Source organism: Chiloscyllium plagiosum, chromosome 10 (assembly GCF_004010195.1).
Source record: "Chiloscyllium plagiosum isolate BGI_BamShark_2017 chromosome 10, ASM401019v2, whole genome shotgun sequence".
Taxonomy (NCBI): Eukaryota; Metazoa; Chordata; class Chondrichthyes; order Orectolobiformes; family Hemiscylliidae; genus Chiloscyllium; species Chiloscyllium plagiosum.
In genome coordinates this window covers 47398320-47422029 of record NC_057719.1, presented here as the reverse complement: position 1 = coordinate 47422029, position 23710 = coordinate 47398320, and the positions used below count along the sequence as shown (strand labels likewise).

General features: G+C 40.3%; 1 protein-coding gene across 12 annotated transcripts in view; it reads right to left on the bottom strand.

Moving 5' to 3' along the window:
* Positions 1-15086, bottom strand: part of samd4a (sterile alpha motif domain containing 4A) — a 196444-nt gene extending 181358 nt beyond the window's left edge. Inside the window, exons 1-3 of one of the 12 annotated variants that reach the window (XM_043697689.1) lie at positions 14189-14436; positions 13645-13818; positions 12748-13274 (exon numbers count right to left, since the gene is read on the bottom strand). In XM_043697689.1, coding sequence (XP_043553624.1) covers positions 12748-12943 — 196 coding nt within the window. In that variant the 5' untranslated portion in view covers positions 12944-13274; positions 13645-13818; positions 14189-14436. The other 11 variants (XM_043697690.1, XM_043697694.1, XM_043697695.1 and 8 more) reach the window with 11 other exon arrangements.
* Positions 15087-23710: the final 8624 nt, after the last annotated feature.

Sequence of the window (23710 nt, the reverse complement as noted above, 5' to 3'; positions counted from 1 at the left end):
TAAAAGTTGAAAACCTCTGCCTGAGGCAGTATCTGTTAGCTATTATCAAACTGGCACTAAAATCCTACACCCCAGATTTTTTGGAGTCTGTCATTTATGACCATAAAAAAACCCACCAAGGATTACACAACCTTGATAAAGGAGCAGCTTTGTCACAAGATGTTCTAAAGATAGGCTGCCCTATTTGCTCCTTGCTGGGTAACCACACCTTTTAGGATCACCATCTTCTTGAACAAGGAAAAAAAAAATTATTTCCTAGAATGTCAGAACAATTGCCAAATATCAATCATCATCTAGAAAGAATTGCAATTAAGTCACCCAAATTAAGATTAGCACTGCTGCCCTCTGTAAGGAGTTCCCATCCTAGGAAACAAGCAGCAATTACACTTCCTACTGAAAAAAGCTTTGCCAGTTCAGGGTCTTGCATGTACTGCTAGAACTTCACAGTTTTTGACACTTCATCAACAAAGGCATAACTAATATGCTACAATCAGTGCTTATGCCTTGGCCCTTGAAGAAATGTCTCCAGTGCCATCCCAAAATAGCTTACCAACTTTAATAGAAAAGATAATTCTTCTGGGAGACTTTAATACCAGCATTGACAGTGACTAATGTCTGTAGAGAAACCATTGAAAAGAAAATTAAGACAGCTGTGAAAATGGCATCCTGCTCCTGAAAGTGTACACAGCATTGTCTCATTATAACAAACACCCTCTCTTGCTAGAAGAAAAAGATACTAAACCACATGGAAACATCCTAGATTAAAGCATCAGCACCTACGGGAATACATCATTGCCCTGGATCAAGGAGCTAGCTGATGACCATCTCACTTGACCCTTGTGGGGAAGAACTGATGTCTGCTGAACATAGACTTTTAAAATCAATAAAAAGCATCCATCTGGCATTAGGCAGTCGCAAGGCTCAATAGCCAAAGCGACAATAAGTCAACATTTCAGCTTTAAAGCAGCCCAATATGGAAACCCTTCACACATCCGACTCCATTTGACCCCATTGTTCTGGTGGTAAGTCAGCTGTACGAGTCTACTTTGGGCTCAAGTATAGTCATTATCAAAACTGGTTCGATGAAAGCAATTCCAAAATAAGATCTGCTAAAACAAAATATAGAATAGCCTTCATCATTACTATCGCAAGTCATGAAGTCAAGGAAGCAGAACCACACTGATTCCCACATATAAAATAAAAAACAAAAGCAGTAAATGAAAATCTGAGATATGCGGTAAAGTGTCAACCTCAACATGCGAAGTCATTCTGAACCCTCCCGAGTCACCTATAGACAAAAGTCAGCTGGACCAAATCCCTTCAAGAATGGGGTTTCCCTTAAGAATCACACGGTCATTCAACAGCATTGGAAAGAACACTCTGGATTCATGGTTGAGATGTTCAGAGTTGTAGCTGATAGAATTCTAGGAGATAGCCTGGAGATGGTGATAGAATCCACAGGGAGCAGTAACAAGCAGTCAACTGGATGAAAAACAATATGCAGCTCCAGTAGTACAAAAAAGAAAAGTGAAGACAAATGTAATCTGAAACAGGAGAACTGAATAGTAAGTCAATAAACAGATGAGCAATTTTGACTAGTTGCTGTATTGACAGAAGACACAATATGTTCAAAACAAAAAATGCTCAGGTAGGGTATTTTGGCAAGAAGGAAAAATCCGTATTAGCAAAAAAAGTGCAGAAAGAGAGAAGTTGGACAGAAAGTTTATAAATCCCCAGGACCCAATAATTGACATATTAGGGTACTAAAAAAGGATAGTGAATGTTTGTGTTGCCACTTTCCAAATTTCTCTAGTTTCTGAAGTAATCCCAGCAGACTAGAGTTGCAAATGTAACCTGGTTTGGAGGGAAAACATGAGGGAGAAAACTGGCAATTACAGAACAGTTGGTCTAATATTAGTAGTAGGAAAAATGTTGAGAGTTTTATTATTGAATCATAACCCCTGCAATATGGAAGCAGGCCACACCAACCCTCCAAACATCATCCCACCCATACTCACCCTCCTACCCATTCCTGTAACCTTGCATTTCCCAAGGCTATTCCACCTCGCCTGCACATTCCCGGACACTATGCGACAATTTAATATGGCCAACCCACAAACTGCACGGGGAGGAACTCATGCAGACATGGGAAGAACGTCTCTGCAGAGCTTGCAGTCATCCGAAGCTGGAATCAAACCTGGGTGTCTGGTGCTGAAAGACAGCAGAGCTAACCACTGAGCCAGCTTGCCACCCTATACAGGTTGTGAACACAGAACATTTCTAGAATTTCAGTATTACATCAAGTCAGTATGGAGTATGAAAGGAAAATTGTGCTTGACAAAGCTATTGGAGGTTTTCTGAGGATGTAACTAAATCATGGAGAACCAGTGGATCTGGAGTATTTAGACTTTCAGAAAGCTTTGATAAAGTCCCACATAATGAGTTATTGCACAAAATCAAAATACATGGTTGGTGGCAATATACTGTTACGAATTGAAAATTGATTAGCAGGCAAAAACAGCCAACAGGAATAAAAAGGAGTCACTTTCAGAATGGGAGGCAATGACAAGTGGCAGATATCAACATTTGGGTCCCAGTTCACATTACAGAAAGGATTGCACTAGGGAAAGTGCAGAGAGTCACCATGCTGTTATAAACAAAAACCAAAATTGCTGGAGATATTCAGCAGGTCTTGCAGCATCTGTGCAGAGAAGATGGAGTTGATGTTTCAGAACTTCTGAAGAAGGGTCACTGGACTCTAAGAGTTAACTGTTTTCTCTCCAGAGTCCAGTGATCCTTCTTCAGAAATTCTGAAACATCAACTCCATCTTCTCTCCACAGATGCTGCCAGACCTGCTGAGTTTCTCCAGAAATGTGCTACTTGGATGCTGAACACCTGAAACATAGTTCTTTGTTTTATACTATTTTACCAGGTTGTTGCCTGGGCAGCAGTGATTCAGCTAAGAAATGAGATAGGCAGGGGCTATTTTCCTTAGTTCAGAGAAGGCTCAAGGTGGCAGCAGGGATCTGATGAAGAAATAAAAGGGCAAATACACGGTAGATAAGGAGCAGCTTTTCCTCTTAGTAGAGGGATCAACAAACTCTGCAAAAGGCAGAACGTTTAAAAGAACTTTGAGGAATTTTTGTTTTTATACATTGTTGTGGATTTCTAAAACTCTGATCAAAAAAGAGTTGCAGATGCAGAGCCCTTTTAAAATACTATAGCATACAAGGCTACAGGCCAAGTGGTGGAAATGGGATTAGAACAGATAGGTAATTGACAGCTGGCATGGACACAATAGGCCGAAGTGCCTCTTGTATTCTATTCACAGGATATCGCAATGATTTGGATGAGAAAAATCAAATTTAATAATTCAGGTTTGTTGACAACACAAAACTAGGAGGAAGAGGTTGCAGGTTAATTTAGCCAAGTTAACAAAGTGGGCAAATCAATGTTATACTATATTTGCCATGCAGAAGTGTGAAGATAGGCACTTTCAGAGAAATAAAACAGAATGGCAAAGTATAATTAAAATGGTGACAGATTAGAAAAAGCACCCACCCATTTTCCTTGTACCCTGTTCTAGGAAGCCAACTAGCAATTAGGAATGCAAATAGTACCTTGGTCAATATTGAAAGAGAGTGTTTGAGTTTAGGAGCAAGATGTCTTATTGTAGCTGGTACATAGCCTTGGTGAAACCCCATCTGGAGTAGATTATGCAGTTGTGATCTCTTTATCCAAGATATACTTGCCATGTAGGGAGCACAGCAAAGGTTCACCAAACTGATCCCTGGATGGTGGGTCTATTGTAGAAGGAAAAATTGGATCAACTGAGCCGGTATACACTGAAGTTTAAAAGAATGAGACAGGATCTCATTGAAAAATTATACAATTCTGACATGGCTGGTCGAAGGATGCAAGGATAATGTTGTCCTAGCTGGGGATCCCGAACAAGGTACCAAAATCTCAGGATACATGATAGGCTATTTCAAGCTATGAGAGGAGATTAGGAGAAACTTCTTCACTCAGATGGAAGTCTGGGGAACTTTCTATCACAAGTAGCGGAGGCAATTCACAAAATACATTCAAGGAATATAAAGGACAGATTTTGAGAGAGTGAGTGAGTGAGTGAGTGAGTGAGTGAGTGAGTGAGTGTGAGTGAGTGAGTGAGTGAGAGAGAGAGAGAGAGAGAGACATGTTTTTCCACTCTGATTCTGCTGCAATGACACACGTCATGGTCATAGTCACAGACCAGTAACCTTGGAGGCACAAGGTCAAATTCAACACTGGTTAACAAAAGTAAAAGCTGCAAAATAAAAAAAGTACTCGTTTGATGGATTACTAAAAAAAAATAAAAAGCAACTTAAATATCATAAAAGTCCAAGTGATTCAGCGATGCCCTTCAGGAACATGGTACCCTTCCTGGTCCAGCCTACACATCATCCCAGTTTCACCCTAGTTACACTGAGAACACCAGGATCCAACTTCAGTGATGGATAATAAACAAAATCATGAAAGAGAATTTGTAAAACTTCCAGAAGTACATACATGTTGCATCTAACTACATCCCTGGAGTCTTCAAAAACACTTAGATATATCTGCAAAGAAAAATTGAGGGCCATGAGGAAAATGCAGATGAGTGGGCCTAAGGCTCCAGCAGGAAGCTGGCACAGACAAACCAATCAAATCATATTTGTGGTGTCATCAATTTATAATATAGACAATGTTAAAAGGAGGAATAGTGGAGTATCCAGCCAAGGGCACACTAGCAAGACAGCCATTGAAAAAAAAAAAGTATCAGCTCTTATGGCAAAATTTTCTTATGTGATAGGTCTTAGGTGACAGGTGATGGGGTGGTGGTGGAACAGCTGTTTGGAGCACGTGCTGACCAGATCAGAAGAGCAATAACATTCTCTCTGTAATAGCACATGATGACTCACCTTGCCATGCCTGCTTGTTATCTACTGTCCCCTGCTGGAAGTTTGTGATCACTTATTGTGAAGGCATTACAGCTATCTTGAAAGTATAGGAAGACAATAGTGTCCATACAACTGTGCACATAGTCAAGGAATCAGTGCCTTCAAGAGGATGCAAGAAAAATGGAGTTAATAGAGTTACGTATACATGATAAAGAACTTAATTTTAATCTACTTATAAAAACAGTTGCCAATAAATCTAAACTCCAACATTCAATAAAAAAAAAGCAGGCAAGAAATTTAACCTAGTCTCCTCTCCAAAATAGCAAAAATAAATTTACATCCATTAATTCTGTCGCAAAAAACCTACTGTAATTTTAAAGGTTTTCAGTTGACGACTAAAGTCCCCATTTTAGTCCACCTCTATATGCACAGAGATTGCAAGATAAACATTGCCCAAAATCTTTCTAGTTTGAAATTACAATTCTGCAAAACAATGAGAAATCAACATACTCCATCACAAATACTTAATCCTTATCTTCAATTTCAACTCATGTTAGTCTACTCCAATGAATAGAAACCGATTGAAGACAATAAAGACCAATAAAACTAGAATCTCAAATTGATAGGTTACAGATTTAAAAGATGTGCAATGCAATGACAAAAATATTAACATGAAAATTGAAATTTTGGCTTATTATAATAAACCAGCCACATCAAGGATGTAAAACTTTCCAATAATTTATGAAAAGATTAATGTCCAAACAAAATACTGCAGATACTGGAAAGCCATACACAGAAAATGCTCAAATCGAAGCTAGTGTGGCAACATCTACAGAACACAAGAATTGATAGTTCAGGCCTCTGACCTTTCATCAGAACCAGTGAACAGTTATAGACCTGAATCATTAACTCAGCTTCTCTCCCTACAAATTCCACCAGTACATGCCCTGAATCATGTGCCATGAATGGAGAGCCAAACTATTTGGACATCAAGTTAGAAATAAACTCATTATTCAATGAAAAATTAAACCAGTTTAAGAATTTCTCTCTAGTGCTTACATTTTTTTTTTAAAAATCTAAACACTTGAATAGGGTTTCAACCAAGCAATTTCCCATTTCAGTTTTTATAAAATGTGTTGTTATTTCCTGATTGAGACAACTGACTGCTTTATATGAAACATGTAGTTTTGTATTATTACATGACTATGCACTATCTGCCAAAAGTTAATGACATATTTTTCCTTTGATTACAGTATAATAGAAAAATTGATTCCCTATTGATACTATTTTCATAAAGTTACTAAGTTTTTAAAATGATAAAAAAGTTTGGCTTACATACACTAACTCAATTAATTAATTAGGTTTGTAAAGCACAGCTAGTTGCATTAACTGCATCAAGATGCAAAAACATTTGTACCCGTTAGGATGTTTATGTATTGATAGCACCTGTGTGCAAAAAATCTCAAACTGATCTAGTATAAAAGCTAATTTTAAAAAAAGTTCTCAAAATTTGTCTCTCAAGTATAGTTTCAGCTATCATACACTCCTAGAGAGACCAATTAATTTGAATTGTGGAGTGAAATTTATACATGTATACATACCCTTTTGAAAAGGAAATTGAAGAATTATTAAGTTACCTTTAATTAAAAAACAACTTCTGAATTTCAGGCTTTTTAGGTTGATTCGGCAATCACTCAACCTTCATCTCAGAGAAACAGCAGTTCCCAACAACATAGGTGCATTCTTGGTAGTGAGCAGTATATAAAAAAAACTGACTCATACTCAAGCCATGGAATGGGGGTTGAACCATTCAGATTCATTGTGCTACCAACTGAGCTATGGTTGATACTCTGTGCACCATTGTAACATTTTTAATGCTTGCATATCTTTTAAAATAGTCTCCCACTAATCTGTAGTATTTGCAAGGTTGGTTTGTGTATAGTTCTTTGTATACACAATCTAAAGAATCAAAATAGAAAATTGAAAAATACTGTATATTAGATACATTAACTTCACTGCAAGCAAAAACACCAGACTGAACATTTTAGTAATAAATAAACTAAGAGAACAGAAAGCACTGAATAGACTCAGAAGGTATGGGAGCAAATGTGAAGACAGAAACAAAGTTAATACCACGTCGAACAGGACTCTTCAGAACATATTCAAAGAAATAATGGTTTCTCATCACAGTTGCTGCCAGATCTGCAGAGTTTCTCCAGCACTTAGTTTTTATTTCAGATTTCTAACATCCAAAAGAATTTACTTTTGAGTGAATACATTAACTGCTCAGAAAGTATTATTGTTTGCCAAAGTCTTTTAACAAAGGTAGATTTTCTTGTATAGTCCCAGGAGCAAATGTGGCTTTTTGTTTGCTTCTTAATTATTGTTCAACAGCAAAGCAAACAATATAACTGAAGACTTTACAGCACAGTGCTCTCACACTGAACAATGACAAGATGATGTACTACAATCTGCATTCAGTAAAAAAAGTAGCCTATATCTGATAGGGTTCAACATGGTAGGTACTAACAATGGATAACCACTGCAACATCATTCTTACAATGACAGTTAAATCAGACAGATGATGTTAACTGGCCATACATTTACTGATGTAATTTTATTTCCAATGAAGTGCAACCAAAACCACCTATATGTACTCAGAAGCTTTTGTTTTTTTTATTTGCCCTTCACCACATCTACTGCGGCTTGTGGCTGGCAGCATCTGACCAGGTGCAAGAAAGACGTCAAAAAAAAAGTGCCAGAAATCCTGAAATTCTTGGAGTGTCAAGTATTTCCACTGCTGGCGAGTGCGAGCATAGCATTGTAAAAGGCATAGTGCATATATAATGAGGTGAACAGCAGAGAATTGCACAAGATAACTTGCTAGATTCAGAGTGAAACCTTCCATGACACAGAAATGGACACCTAGCTTCATTCTGAATTTTGCAAGCAAAGATTTGTTGAGTAAGATTAGTACTTTACCTGGTAGTCAACAAAAGGGATTTGTTACTTAATATAATCCACTAATTGTTGACATGCACAGCCTACACATACTGCATTAAACGGCCACTGAAGTTGATTTGCCATATAAAACTTACTGGTGCAGCAAGCAGAACATCTTTTTTCCTTGACTGCCGCATCCAATTAGTAGAGAATGCCATTTGTGTTGTCACTATATAGCACTTGAGAGAGATTTTGGAATGCTCTGAGTTTTAAATTTTAGGTACTGCTTTTACATTCTTACCAACTTTCTTTCTATATTGTGATATCACATTGTAACTGCCAACATATGCTGAAAGTGATGTATTTGGTCCTTCAGAATAATTAAATCACACCATTAATCTTAAAGTCACAACACAAAAAGCATTCACATCAAAGATATCACAGTATTTTAAAAAAAAACAACAAAAGATACCTTCCCCAAAATAATTGACAGACATCTACAGACAAACATCCATCACCCCAAACGATGATCCCAAAGGTCAGAGCTAGTGTTTTTCTGTTGAATATTCACAACCTAGAAAAGCTTGAATATTTTAAGCAGTCAATTACTAGCCTTTTCATTGAATCAGATTCAAACTTAAACAATTGACACTACGTTCATTCCAATAGTAGTCACTGCAATATTCCCTGTAGATTAGGCACTGAACATATGCAAATTAAGCTGTCTAATTTAAATTCAAACAATTTGGTCAATTAACCATTCCCTAGTTCATTGCCCGTGGTAATACCTCCACAAAGTCCACTCAGAGACAGATGTACAGCATGGAAACAGACCCTTTGGTCCAACCCGTCCATGCCAACTCGATATCCCAACCCAATCTAGTCCCACCTGCCAACATCTGGCCCATAACCCTCCAAACCCTTCCTATTCATATACCCATCCAAATGCCTCTTAAATGTTGCATTTGTACCAGCCTCCACCACATCCTCTGGCAGCTCATTCCATACATGTACCACCCTCTGCGTAAAAACGTTGCCGTTTCTGTCCCTTTATATCTTTCCCCTCTCAAGCTAAACCTATGCCAGCTAGTTTTGGACTCCCCCAATCTAGGGAAAAAGACTTTGCCCCTCAATTTTGTAAACCTCTATAAAGGTCACCCCTCAGCCTCCACACTCAAGGGAAAACAGCCCCAGCCTGTTCAACCTCTCCCTATAGCTCAAATCCAGCAACCCTGGCAACATCCTTGTAAATCTTTTCTGAACCCTTTCAAGTTTCACAACATCTCTCCGATAGGAAGGAGACCAGAATTGCACGCAATTTTCCAATAGCGGCCTAACCAACGTCCTGTACAGCCACAATATGACCTCCCAACTCCTGTATTGAATACTGTGACCAATAAAGGAAAGCACACCAAACGCCTTCTTCACTATCCTATGTACCTGCAACTCTACTTTCAAAGAGCTATGAACCTGTACTCCAAGGTCTCTTTGTTCAGCAACACTCCCAAGGACCTTACCATTAAGGTGTATAAGTCCTGCTAAGATTTGCTTTCCCAAAATGTAGCACCTCACACTTATCTGAATTAAACTCCATGTGATCAAGATCCCATTGTAATCGGAGGTAACCTTATTCGCTGCCCACTACACCTCCAATTTTGGTGTCATCTGCAAACTTACTAACTGTATCTCTTATGCTCGCATCCAAATAGTTTATGACCAAAAAGTACAGGACCCAGCACCGATCCTTGTGGCACTCCACTGGTCACAGGCCTCCAGTCTGAACGAACAAACCCCCCACCACCACCACGCTGTCTTCTACCTTTGAGCCAGTTCTGTATCCAATTGGCTATCTACTCAGCTACCATTCTCACCACAATTCTGCATTACAAACTCTGATGTGTATAGGTGTGTATTGGATGTAGACATCGATGACCTGGTCAGCACCTAATGCCCATCCTTAATAGCTCAGAGGGTGTCAAACATAGGCGAGACAAGGTAAGGATGGCAGATTTCCTTCCCTAATGGACATTAATGAAACAGGTTTTTAAGACAATTGACAGTGGTTACACCATTGCTATTAGGCTAGTGCTTTTTACATTCATGCCATCACCAAGGTGGTAAAGATAGCACATCCCATTACATGATAATCTCCCTTTTTTTTGTATAAAATCTCAAACAAGAAAAATCAAGATTAGAATTCAAACAAAGCTTAGAATGCCAAGCAACACAAGTTAGAGCTAAAGTTTAGGTTATCAATTCTCCTCAGTTGTATAAACTTCACTACCTCTCAGAACAACCTATTCCATGAAAGAACAGCCTGGATAGAAGAGCTGGTGTGGTGAGAACTCTATCCAACAAGCCAAGTGCAGAATATGCATAAAGTATAGAAATGTTAAACTTTACATTTCCAATTTCCTAGAGATAAAGTAACAACTTTCCTTTTGTAGAAAGCCTTGATCATATCTGAAATAATGCACATCAGGTTTGGGAACCAAAACACCTGGATATGTTGTTTTCTGAAAGTTACAGATTGCCAGAGTAAACTCTAGTATCAAAGAAATATGAACGACAGGTTACAAAAACTGGTTTTATCCTCAAATTTAAGATTATGGGTTGATGTAATCCATGTGTTCAAAATGAACAAAAGTATATTTGCTCTCTCAAACTGGAGAAGCTATTTCATTTAGAGGAATCCAGAACGTAGGCAAATTAGATTTAGGCCACTTTTCCATATCATAAAGGGCAATAATATGAAACACTCTCCCTCCCAAAAGGCCACAAATCTTGTGTCAATTGCAATTTAAGATTTGAGAGAGCTTACATCCCATTCACAAATTAGGCCCAAGGAGAGGAGGGAGTGCCATAGTTTCTACCTTGCAATCACATTTAGATTTAGGACTTCTCTTTCCAGATTTAAAGATTGTTTAGGGAAGTTCTAAAGTCAAGGAACTATGTAGTTTTAAATATTACAAGTTCAATTCAAAGCACTTATCCGAACTGCTTAAGCCATCAATTATTATTTAAGCAAATGTTTATTGTAGTTAGTTCTCCAAGCACAAACCGCCTTACAGTATATAAATTGTATTCTTTAAATAACTTTAAGCCCAGCTCTTGGCATGTTAGCCTTTTGGAAAGGATCTCAGTTTATAGATCTAATGATTGAAATTCAATTTGCACAGAAAAAAAAAGTTTCCTGGTTTATTTCCCAATTCTGGAACTCAGCACCATTGTAGTCAAAACCATGATAACTCTGAATACAATTGCTCAGAATTGCCCCGAGGAAATTCAATTATAAACTATGTACATGTTTGACTGCTGGCACAAAATTGCATCTCTTCCTTATGAATTATAATCTTGCAATGTACAAACAGTGAACACAGAAAGAAAGTAGTATGGAACTTTTTTTTAAAAAAGTATAACCTTTCACAGTGGGGTTACCCAGTGTAGATTGTAAATCAAATAAAAGATGACCCATGGAAAAGAATCCACGAGGCAATAAGCTGTTGCTAGCTAATGTAACTTCCAATAAAGTAGCGCATTTAAAAACATTTGTGTTTATATTCCTAAACTAATATTATATTTTTAAAAAGACTGCACAGAGCAGGTACCTCACTGAATGTTTTTATCAAGCTTCTCCCATCCATACTATACAGCAAATATATATTTCTTCTGACTCCACACCCAACTTCTAGTGTACAAATGCAGTCATGTTAGTATTATTTTGAAACTATATAACTAGTGCTCTTTTTTGCACTTTAAATAAAACTGCACACAAATATTTAAATTCCCATCCCCCAACATAATAATTTCAGATTCATAGACTAGAATAGTTTTCTCCTTGCTGAAACCATGCATAAATATCCTAACAGCAGAGCACAGTACTGGAGGCTGTCAGCAAATGGCAGTACAGACAGCTGCCAAGTCTTGCAGGCTCTGTGCTCTAATATGGAACAGCTGGAAGAGGATTGTGCATTCTTTTCTCTGAGTAAACACTAAGGGCTCTGTTCAGTATCCCACTGCAATCAAGCCTAAAAGAATTCCACCAGTGAACACAGGCTTCTATTACTTCTCCCCAATACACCCTTTGTACTCCTATGAAAAAAAGTGAAGATATACATAATTTGATCTGGTGCTGCAACTGTGTCAGTTTTAAATAACTATTTGTACGGAATTCTTACAGGCTTGAATATTCCCTTAAGTCAACCCTATCACATTCTATCTACTGCATAGGCCAGGATGAAACATTATAGTACAAATATGTTCATATATTATTTCAACCGCAGCTTCGACACAGATATGACTATGTGCCTCTCCGTAAACGGTGACTACACGCTACATTCTCCAACTTCTACTAGGGTCCTATTTACATTTTATTTCTAACACACAAATCAACTCAGACTTTTGGCCTTCACTTCTGCGTACTCAGAAAATTAGGTTCTTTACCTAAAATTGGATGAGTGTCTATGCCAATTTAAATGCATTCCTTTTGGTTTGAGAACCAAATAGGTGTTAAACTGCGATATTCGTAAACAGAATGAAAAATATGGCATATTCAATACTGAGATAGAGATTTGAATCGCTGAAATAGAAATGATCGGAAAAAAGAGACCAAGCCACGTTGTCCAGAAAGCACAGGATACCCAGACTCTACGTGACATGACTGGATTATTGTACAGGAAATTGCAGAACAAGATGCATCAAAGCGTTTTACTCCTTACGTTGATGTGATGTTCCTTCAATACCGCAATGAAATACATCAATTGTCAATTTAAAATGATATAAAATACACGTTAAATTAAATTATTAAACTGGAACGATTTCGTCACAACCCCGGCTCCGAGTTTGGATAAGCAGCATGAAAATAATTAGTTGCATTAAACTTACCGGGATCATTTGCCTCTCCCTCGAGAATATGAAGCTCGGTGCAATCGGACAAAGAATGCTCTAGACAAATCTGAAGGAAACGAGCCTGTGTCCGGCTCACTCGTTTCAACAGAGACAACAAAGCTACAGTTTGTTCACATTCATTCCACCCTTTAAACCATCCTGCAAGAACGCCGACTTGATCTCGAAACATCATGATTAAGGAACAGCCTCAGCACTGGGCGAGTTTATGTCGTTGGGATTCTTCGATGCAAGGCACCCAAAAAAACCAAGCTCACATGCATGTAGAGGAGGGGTTGTCACATTTTGTGTGGATCGAGTTGCGATTTTTTCTTTCCTTTTCTGTAGAATAACGTCACTGTTGACACGCTCCGTCTTCCTCCAAGGCAATCAACAGCGGGCCAAAAATTTAATAGGCACAACAAGTATATCACCTGTCAGAATTAACAGAGCTCGAATTTTAGATCTCCTCCTGCCACGATATCAATATTAATTCCCAACGCCCGCATTCCCATGCATGGTCAAAACTGCAAAGGAAACCAAAAGAAAAACGGCCGTTGAAATTTACCGTCATTGAATAAGTCCAAACTTTACGTTGAAGCGGTGGATCTCTGTTTTCCCCTCCCTTTGCCTGCAGCAACTAGTCATTCATTGCAAATTATAATGCAGCAACTCTTAGGTTTGTAATTAAGCATTCAAAGCACTCAATCTACAAATGGTCCTGAAATGATAAAATATTACGCTTTGAAGCAACTCATTATTTAAGAAACTAGAAGAGCCGCTAGCCAGCCAACAGGCTGTTTAAACGTTTCCAAAAGCAATGCAGAGCAATGCAATTCCTCTGGGTTTAGGCCCAATGCAGAGCGGCTGAGACTAAAATAAACTATCCACCCAAACCTCAAATACGCGACCGTCTGCAGCCATCGCCTTGATTGGGATTTTCCATGTCAGTCTGAAAGAATGAACCCGCAGGATGGACCTTTCACCACGTTGGTATGAACGCTGCGCTGCGCTGCCCTGCCCCGTTCAACACTGCGGAAACTCACAGCAACTCCACAGGCATCTGTCCACCTCGGAGAAATGGAACAATTACCTTTACAAAACAAGCCAGTTTTAAAATTGGGATTTTGTCTCTTTTAAAAAAAAACTGTAGAAAAGTTAGCTCCATCCGCCTGTGGTGTTGGCAGGAGTTTTAAAAGGCGAATATCTAAAGCATTGGTTCTCTTATTTTAAATAAAAACCTTTTTAATCCCAAACATTAATAATAACCCGCCCCCAATAAACATTTGTCATCATCAAAACAGAAAGCGAATCCTGAAATCGGCTAAAAATAACATGAAAGGCGCAGCATGTGTGAAGATTATTAATAAATATGACTCAAAGACTCCTCCCCGTTACAGCTGCAGCGGCCGACGCACTTTCCAGAGGCTGACACACCGACCTGCTGCTGACTGCAGGCTCCGCTCAGGGGGAGTGATCATGGTGCACTTTCAACTTGGGGCCGCTCCCTCGGGCCAGGATAATACCCACCGCCGCCACAGTGATGGTGGTGGTATTATAGTAGCAGTAATGACCGCCGGCTCCACAAAGTTGAATTTATTTTTAGGCCTCTCTCCCCCCCTCCGCGTGAGTTTTTAACATTCACCATTACGTCATGGGAGGGCCAGGAATAGCGGGGAGGGGGAGGGGGAGGGGGACGGGAGCCCATCCCCCATCCCCCTCCCTCGTGTATTCAGACCGGGCGGGGCTTCCAGTGCCGCCCCGCCCAGCAGCACCCAGCCTTTCCCTCCCCTCCCCCCACTCAACATCAGAACACACACACATTTACCGGATTAGTGGTGCTGGAAGAGCACAGCAGTTCAGGCAGCATCCGAGGAGCAAAAGCCCTCGTCGATTTCACTGCTCCTCGGATGCTGCCTGAACTGCTGTGCTCTTCCAGCACCACTCATCCAGAATCTGGTTTCCAGCATCTGCAGTCATCGTTTTTACCTACACACATTTACCGGCTCTACCGCAGCGCCCTAGGCCCCGCCCCTCTGCTTGTGTGAAATTGGGGGAGGGGGGTGGGGGTTGCTGCTCCTGCACCGCACCGCCCTAACGGCTTCGTTGCTAGGTGCTCGCCGCACGCGCAGCCAAGATGTCGGTTTGAATTGGAACCGCAGCTGAAGTTTCCGCAGCGATCAATTTCTCTTCTGTCTTTTCCCACTCACCGTCCCGTGCCCCGCGGCCGAGCTGTTGATTGACGGGAGCGGCGGCCCGGGTGTCGGGCTCCCTCGGCCGCCGCTCGCTGACCCCCCCGCTGCTGGGAAGAGCGCGGCCTATCGGTTCCCAGCACGCGGTGTCTCAGCACGTGACCTGGGCCTCACAATTCCCCCCCCCCCCAATACATCGTGTCAGGAGAATGGTTGTGCTGCTGGTCGTGTCGACATGTCACTGCATTAGTTAATCCCCCAGAAGACTGGCCCGATTCGCTGCCGACATGTGGGGTGGGGGGGAGGGTGTCAGTTGAATCCCACCATTGCACAAAGTGGAATCAAAATTTATTTGGGGGGCTTCTGTGTAGCAGTTCCTTAAGTCAGAAGGCCTGCATTCAAGCTCCACATCCCCACGGAGTTGACATAATGTACGAATAGGTCGAAGTTCTATTTAAAAAACAATGCATTTAACATCTCAAAGTAATGGGAATCAGTTAGGTCAGTTGGCTGGATGGTTGGTTTGCCAAGCAGAGTGACACAAATAGTGTTGGTTCAATTCTGAACTTCTTCCATCGCTGAGGTGTCAAGCCACCCCCACTCAGGTCTATGGCATGAGAGATTAGCCCAATGTTCTGGCAGGGATGTGGTGACTTTTATTACTGATGCCCAAAAATACATGTGGCATGCATCATGTAAAATTCTTATTTGTTCCCCTTCAGAACTCTGAAGGCTTCAGAAGATTTAATGAAATAAAATGAAATTATAATGCAGATAAGTTTTATTTAACTATATCTGTGCGTATAAAGTTTAAAAAGTCATACAACACCAGATTGTAGTCCAACATCAGGCGCTCCTTCATCAGGTGGTTGGAGAGAATGAGACTGTAAGACACAGAATTTATAGCAAAAGTTTACAGTGTGATATAACTGAAATTACCACATTGGAAAAAAACTGGATTGTTTGTTAAGTCTCTCGTCTTTTAGAATGACCATGTTGGTTTCAGTTCTTTCATATGTAAATTGAAAAACCTTTTTTAAAAAGTTACATTCTCAAGTGAACTTTAAAAATTGGTGTCCTGTCGGCCCAGATAATGTATTGAAGGTGTGAGCTTCCCTGTTAAGGATGTCTGTGCCACAATGGTCAGACTGATTCTAATCTAAAAAGATGGATTTATAGAATCTTACATGGATTTATGCAGTTTTTGAGCAAATTAAAATGTAATTCTGCAAGTGCAAATTCACCCCACAAACTTGCGTGTGTGTTTGCGGGGGTGGGGGACGTGTTATGTGTCTGTGAGAGAGTGTGTGTATGTGAGTGTAAACAGGTATAAGTCTGTGAGAACATATTGTGAGAATGTATGTGTGAGCATGAGAGAGGGTCTGCTTGAGTGTGTGTCTGTAGGAGAGAGTGTCTGTCTGTCTGTGTGTGTGTATAGTGCAATGGGGTCACCTGTAGTGTGACATGAACCCAAAGTCCCAGTTGAGGCCATCTCTATGGGTATCAAACTTGGTTAACAGCCTCTGCTCGGCCACTTTTCGTTGTTGCCTGTCCCGAAGCCCGAATTGGAGGGCAGTCACCCGAAGGTCCGAGGTCAAATGTCCCGGACCACTGAAGTGTTCTCGGACTGGGAGGGAACACTCCTGTCTGTTGATTGTTGTGCAGTGACCATTCATCCGTTGCTGTAGCCTCTGCTTGGTCTCGCCAATGCACCATGCCTCAGGGCATCCTTGCCTGCAGCATATGAGATAGACAACATTGGCTGAGTCACATGAGTTTAGATCAGAGTGGTGCTGGAAAAGCACAGCAGGGCAGGCAGCATCCGAGGAGCAGGAAAATCGAATTTCAGGCAAAAGCCCTTCATCGGGAATAGAAGCAAGAAGCCTCCAGGGTCTCTCCACCCTGGAGGCTTCCTGCCTCTATTCCTGATGAAGGGCTTTTGCTCGAATGTCGATTTTCCTACTCCTCAGATGCTGCCTGACCTGCTGTGCTTTTCCAGCACCACTCTGATCTAAACTCTGGTTTCCAGCATCTGCAGTCTTCACTTTTGCCTTGCTGAGTCACATGAGTACCTGCCACGTACATCTTGGGAGGTGTCTCCACGCGTAATGGTGGCATCGGTGTCAACATTCTGACACGTCTTGCAGCATCTACCATGACAAGGTTGTATGGTATTGTCCTGAGAGCCAGGCAGTTTGCTATGAGCAATGATCTGTTTGAGGTTTGGTGGCTTTTGAAAGGCGAGAAGTGGAGGTGTGGGGAAGGTCTTGCTGAGGTGATCATCCTCATTGATAATGTGTTGCACGCTGTAAAAACCATGGCGTAGTTTTTCAGGTCCTGGGAAGTACCTGTACTGTACAACGAAGGGTACCCACACACAAACAGATACACACACAGATACACATGCACAGACATACACACTCCTACAGACACACACACTCATGCAGACCCTCTCTCAAACATTCCCACAATACATTCTCACAGACATACACACACTCTCACAAACACTCATAACAATACCCCCCAAAAACACATGCACACATACACGTATAAGTTTGTGGGGTGAATTTGTGCTTGCAGAATTACATTTTACATCAAAAACTGCATGAATCCACGTAAGATTCTGTAAATCCATATTTTAGATTAGAAACAGTCTGATCATTGTGGCACAGACAGCCTTACAGGGAAGATTACACCTTCAATATATTATCTGGGTTGACATGACACCAATTGTTAACGTTCACTTGTTTTAAAAAGTTTTGCGATTTACATATAGAGTCATAGAGATGTACAGCATGGAAACAGACTCTTCGGTCCAACCCATCCATGCCAACCAGATATCCAAATCCAATCTAGTCCCACTTGCCAGCACTCGGCCCATATCCCTCCAAATCCTTCCTATTCATATACCCATCCAAATGTCTCTTAAATGTTGCAATTGTACCAGCCTCCAGCACTTTCTCTGCCAGCTCATTCTACACACATGAAAAAGTTGCCCAGTCGGTCTCTTTTATATCTTTCCCCTCTCACCCTTAACCTATGCTCTCTAGTTCTGAACTCCCTGACCCCAGGGAAAAGACTTTGCCTACTTACCCTATCCATGCCCCTCATAATTTTGTAAACCTCTATAAAGGTCATCCCTCAACCTCCAACGCTCCAGGGAAAACAGCCCCAGCCTGTTCAGCCTCTCCCTTTTGCTCAAATCCTCCAACCCTGGCAACATCCTTGTAAATCTTTTCTGAACCCTTTCAAGTTTCACAACATCTTTCCGAAAGGAAGGAGACCAGAATTGCATGCAATATTCCAACAGTGGCCTAACCAATGTCCTGTAAAGATGCAACATGACCTCCCAACTCCTGTACTCAATTTTTTGACCAATAAAGGAAAGCATACCAAATGCCGTCTTCACTATCCTATCTACCTGCGACTCCACTTTCAAGGAGCTATGATCCTGCACTCCAAGGTCTCTTTGTTCAGCAACACTCCCTAGGACCTTACCATTAAGTGTATAAGTCCTGCTAAGATTTGCTTTCCCAAAATGCAGCACCTCGCATTTATCTGAATTAAACTCCATCTGCCACTTCTCAGTCCATTGGCCCATCTGATCAAGATCCTGTTGTAATCTGAGGTAACCCTGTCACCCTCTGTCTTCTACCTTTGAGCCAGTTTGTATCCAAATAGCTAGTTCTCCCTGTATTCCGTGAGATCTAACCTTGCTAATCAGTCTCCCATCGGGAACCTTGTTGAACACCTTACTGAAGTCCATGTAGATCACATCTACCACTCAAGCAAGTTTGAGAGACATGATTTCCCATGCACAAAGCCATGTTGACTATCCTGAATCAGTCCTTGCCTTTCCAAATACATGTACATCCTGTCCCTCACAAGACATCCAGCATTTCCTCCTCTGTAACATGGACATTTTGCAAGATGTCACCATCTATTTCCCTACTGTCTGTATCTTCCATATCCTTTTCCCCAGTAAATACTGATGCAAAATACTCATTTAGCATCATCCCATTTTCTGCAGCTCCACACAAAGGCCACCTTGCTGATCTTTGAGGGGCCCTATTCTCTCCCTAGTTACCCTTTTGTCCTTAATGTATTTGTAAAACCTCTTTGGATTCTCCTTAATTCTATTTGCCAAAGCTATCTCATGTCCCCTTTTTGCCCTCCTGATTTCCCTCTTAAGTATACTCCTACTTCCTTTATACTCTTCTAAGGATTCACTCGATCTATCCTGTCTCTCCCTGACATATGCTTCCTTCTTTTTCTTAACCAAACCCTCAATTTTTTTAGTCATCCAGCATTCCCTATACCTATCAGCCTTTACTTTCACACTAACAGAAATATACTTTCTCTGGATTCTCTGAATAACTGAAATCAATGTAGTCATTCTAAAAGATGAGAGACTGAACAAACAATCCAGGTCTTTTTCAATGTGGTAATTTCAGTTATATCACACTGTAAACTTTTGCTATAAATTCTGTATCTTACAATCTTACTTTCCACAACCACCTGATGAAGGAGCAGTGCTCCAAAAGCTAGTACTTCCAAATAAATCTGTTGGACTATAACCTGATGTTGTGTGATTTTTAACTTTGTACAGCCCAGTCCAATACCGGCGCCTCCTAATTATGTATATAGATATTTTTGTAAAGTTGGCAGCTGTAAACCAACACAGAATTTGGCCAGTTTTAAAATTCAGTGCACATCCAATTTTCTGGACAGTTGGCTAAAACATATATCTTTACTGGAGTAGCTGGACCAACACCCTGTAATGTCATGTTCTGTTTGTCATGATAAGTGTGTTACTTCACAATATCCATGCATGCAAAGTGAATGCAAAGCAACTGTAAATTCAGACAAATGAGAAAAGTAAAATCAGGATATAGTGTATCAACATGGCAGAAAAGAACAATACTGTAAATGGATTATCCATTAAGAACAAAATACCAACATTCAGGTCAGGAAGAGATGAGAAAGTCTAAGTTAAATGTACAAAAAATGTCATGAAGAAAATGTAGGTTATGCTGACAGGCTACAATAGCTACTGAGCTCTCACATATGGGCAGCTTAGTGTTGAAAAGAGCCTTGGAGGAGTTCATTTCTGGAATCTTCCGACTGTTATGGCTTTGAAACAACAAGTATAGCCGCAAGTGTATGTACAAAGTTAAGCAAGGGGAAAGCTAAAAAATCAATTTGAAATAGTAAATTGCCATGCAGGAGAAGGACCCTACTCAATGCTTGCCTATTTAAAAGGCCACACTAAAGAACAATATAAGACAATATCTTTCTTGTCTGAGGTTCAAATGACATTGCAAGCCACAATAACATGTTTTACTCCAGAAACCCAGTTGCTGAAGGATAAAACTGGAGCTACCTTTATATATTTATTAAGAGTTACACATTATTAGCATACACCTCTTAGCAAGGAGCTTCACTTCAGACTTATAAATCCCACTAGCAAAGGCATTTTCAGCACTGATCCATCTAGGTAACAAGGTTGGTTACTTTCATCCGTTGGTTACTTTCATCCGGTACATCAGAATAAGCTCCAAACATCTAACTTCCTTTTTTTGTCCCTCTTATTTGTTTATCTTCAAGTTTATTGGCAGCCACAAAATGTTCACTAAAGTAGTGGTCAGGGAATATCTATCAATATTGTTGATATGGACCTCCAGAAGGCATTTGATAAAGTCCTATATACGAGTCTGTTAACTGAAGTACAAGTCCACGGAATTAACGGAATTAATCAATTTACTGATATGGCTAGGAAATTGTTTGAGTGATAGGGGATAGAAAATAGGGATAATTGGCAGGATCTGTGTTAGGGCCTTAGTTATTCACGCTATTTATTAATGACTTGAATAATGGCATAGAAAGTCATATATCCAAATTTGCTGATGACACAAAGGTAGGTGGCATTGTCGATAGTGTAGATGATAGCATAAAGTTACAAAAGGATATTGATGGACTAAGTGAATAGGCAAACTGTGGCAGATGGAGTTCAACATAAGCAAGTGTAAAATTATCCAATTTGGACTGCAAAAGAATGTATCAGGGTACATTGTAAATACATGAAGTTAAATGTCGTGGATGTCCAAAGAGACTTGGCGTTTCAGGTACATAGATCTTTAAAATATCACAGACAAGTGCAGAAAGCAATCAAGGAAAGTAATAAAAGCAAATTACTGCGGATGCTGGAATCTGAAACCAAAAGAGAAAATGCTGGAAAATCTCAGCAGGTCTGACCAGCTTTGACAAAGGGTCAGCTAGACTTGAAATGTCAGCTCTTTTCTCTCCTTACAGATGCTGCCAGACCTGCTGAGATTTTCCAGCATTTTCTCTTTTGGGGTCAAGGAAAGTAATGATTAGATTCTCTGCAGTGTGGAAACAGGCACTTTGTCCCAATAAGCCCACACCGACCTTCCAAAGAGTAACCCACCCAGACCAATTTCCCTCTGACTAATGCACCTAACACTATGGACAATTTATCATGGCCAATTCACCTGACCTGCACATCTTTGGATTGTGGGTGGAAACTGGAGCACCTGGAGAAATCCATGCAGAAACAGGGAGAATGTGCAAACTCCACAAAGACAGTTGCCCAAGCTGGAATCAAACTCAGATCCCTGGCACTGTGAGGCAGCAGTACTAACCACTGAACCACCATGCCACCAAATGCTGTCCTAATGGAATGCTGTCCTTTACATTTAGAGACTGGAGTACAAGGATACCAAAGTTATGCTGCAAGGTTTTACAAAGCCCTGGTTAGACCCCACTTGGATTACTGTCAGCTGATCTGGACACCACACCTTAGGATGGATATATTGGCCTTGGAGAGAGTACAACATAGGTTCACAAGAATGATTCCTGGACTTCAGGGGTTACGTTATGAGGAAAGATTACACAAATTAGGCCTGTATTCTCTAGAATTTAGAAGGTTAAAGGGTGATCTGATAGAAGTCCTCAAGATACTTACAGGAAAAGATGATTAGATAAAGATACACTATTTTCACTGGTTGGGGATTCTGAAACTATAGAGCATAGTCTGAGAATTAGGGCCAGACCATTCAGGAGAGATGTTAAGCAGCACTTTTCCATACAAAGGTGACTAATGTGTAGAACCCTCTTCCACAAATGGCAGTGGATGCAAGGTAAGTTGTTAATTTTAAATCTGAGATAGAACATTTTTGTTAGGCAAAGATATTAAAGGATATGGGCCAAAAGCAAGTATAGGGAATTAGCCCAGTTTTGACCTCATTGAGTGGCAGAACAGGCTTAAGGGACTGAATGGTCTATTCCTGTTGCTATGTTCCCATCATGAGGAGTTCTGCTTCTAATTCTGTTATATTGCCTTCATCTAATTGTCCAATCTATTTAAGCTGTGGCCCCACTTGCACTGTCACTTTTTGAGGAACTGCTACCAAGATTACCTTATCCAATATCAGAAAGTGTTCCCTGGTATTTGATAATTTTTCTGATACAACAGTCACTTCTGATTCCACGTTTGAAGTGAAAGAAGTTATCATTCATGGTGCTATCAAGCTACACTCATGCAGCAATAACCTGTTCACCAATGCTTAGTTTGGCTCCTGCAAAATCCACTTTGCTCATGGCTTCATTGCAGCCACGTATGAGAAAATCATGTTTTAGAATCACACTTTATAAAGGAATCAAATCATGTAATCAAATTCCACAGTTTGAACACATGTCAATATAACCTCAAATACCATAGTTTAGACTCAGATAGGATTTCCTGAACTGTTGGTTTCAACCTCTGGTGGAGTTGCAGGACAATGAAACAATGGCAACCATAACATTTTTACCACCCAACATTCCTCTACTCATGAACATCACTCCCTGCCAGATTTTCATTTTGAAGACTTATGTGGTCTGAAGTATTTAAACAATGTGTGATAATACTATGGATTTAAGAGATGTATTAAGATTATGGCTGAGGTATTAGGCAGTCTGCTCAAAAGCAAATAAACATCTTGTGAAGACTTTAGGGTTTTTTAAAAAGATGGAACAATAGAAGCAGCCTGAATGGGTGGAGTCAAGTTCCCATAGGGATTTTTAGTTTTGGTTTTCCAGTCACAGTTGCTGGGCTCTTAAAGCTGGGTTTGGAAGCTGCAGTACATCACTCACTGCTAATCTCTCTCTCTCTCTCTCTGAGTTTTCTCTTGATGTTTTCTCTCCTGGACTGGAGAATTACATATGAGACAATCCATTTTACTGAAGTTGCCTTTGTCAATAGTATGTATACAGAATGTTTAGTAGTTAAATAATCTATTAGTCTACTACATTTTTCAATAGAGTTAAGTTATTCCATTTTCTTCTTTCTTTTCTTGTATTTTAACTAGGGCATATGAATAAAGTGTGTTTGCTTCGAGACTGGTAGTTTGAGCAATCAAATTGCATCTGGAATGCAACAGTTGGCACTTGCCTTTAAAATAAGAAAATATTGTGTTCTAGGCTATGTTCTTAACTTATTTTGAGGGGCTTTAGTCTGGTCTATAACAAAGGTCACATCAGGAAAAGAACTGTCCAAAGAAAACTCTGACACCTTCTCTGGTATATGTGCTTATAACTATTTTATTGAACATGATAAAACCAATACATAGGAGAAAGTGAGGGCTGCAGATACTGGAAATCAGAGTCAAGAATGTGGTGCTGGAAAAGCAGGGCCAGTCAGGCAGCATCTGAGGAGCAGGAGAATCCTTGTGTTGGGCATAAGCCCTTCATCAGGAATGAGGCTTGTGGGT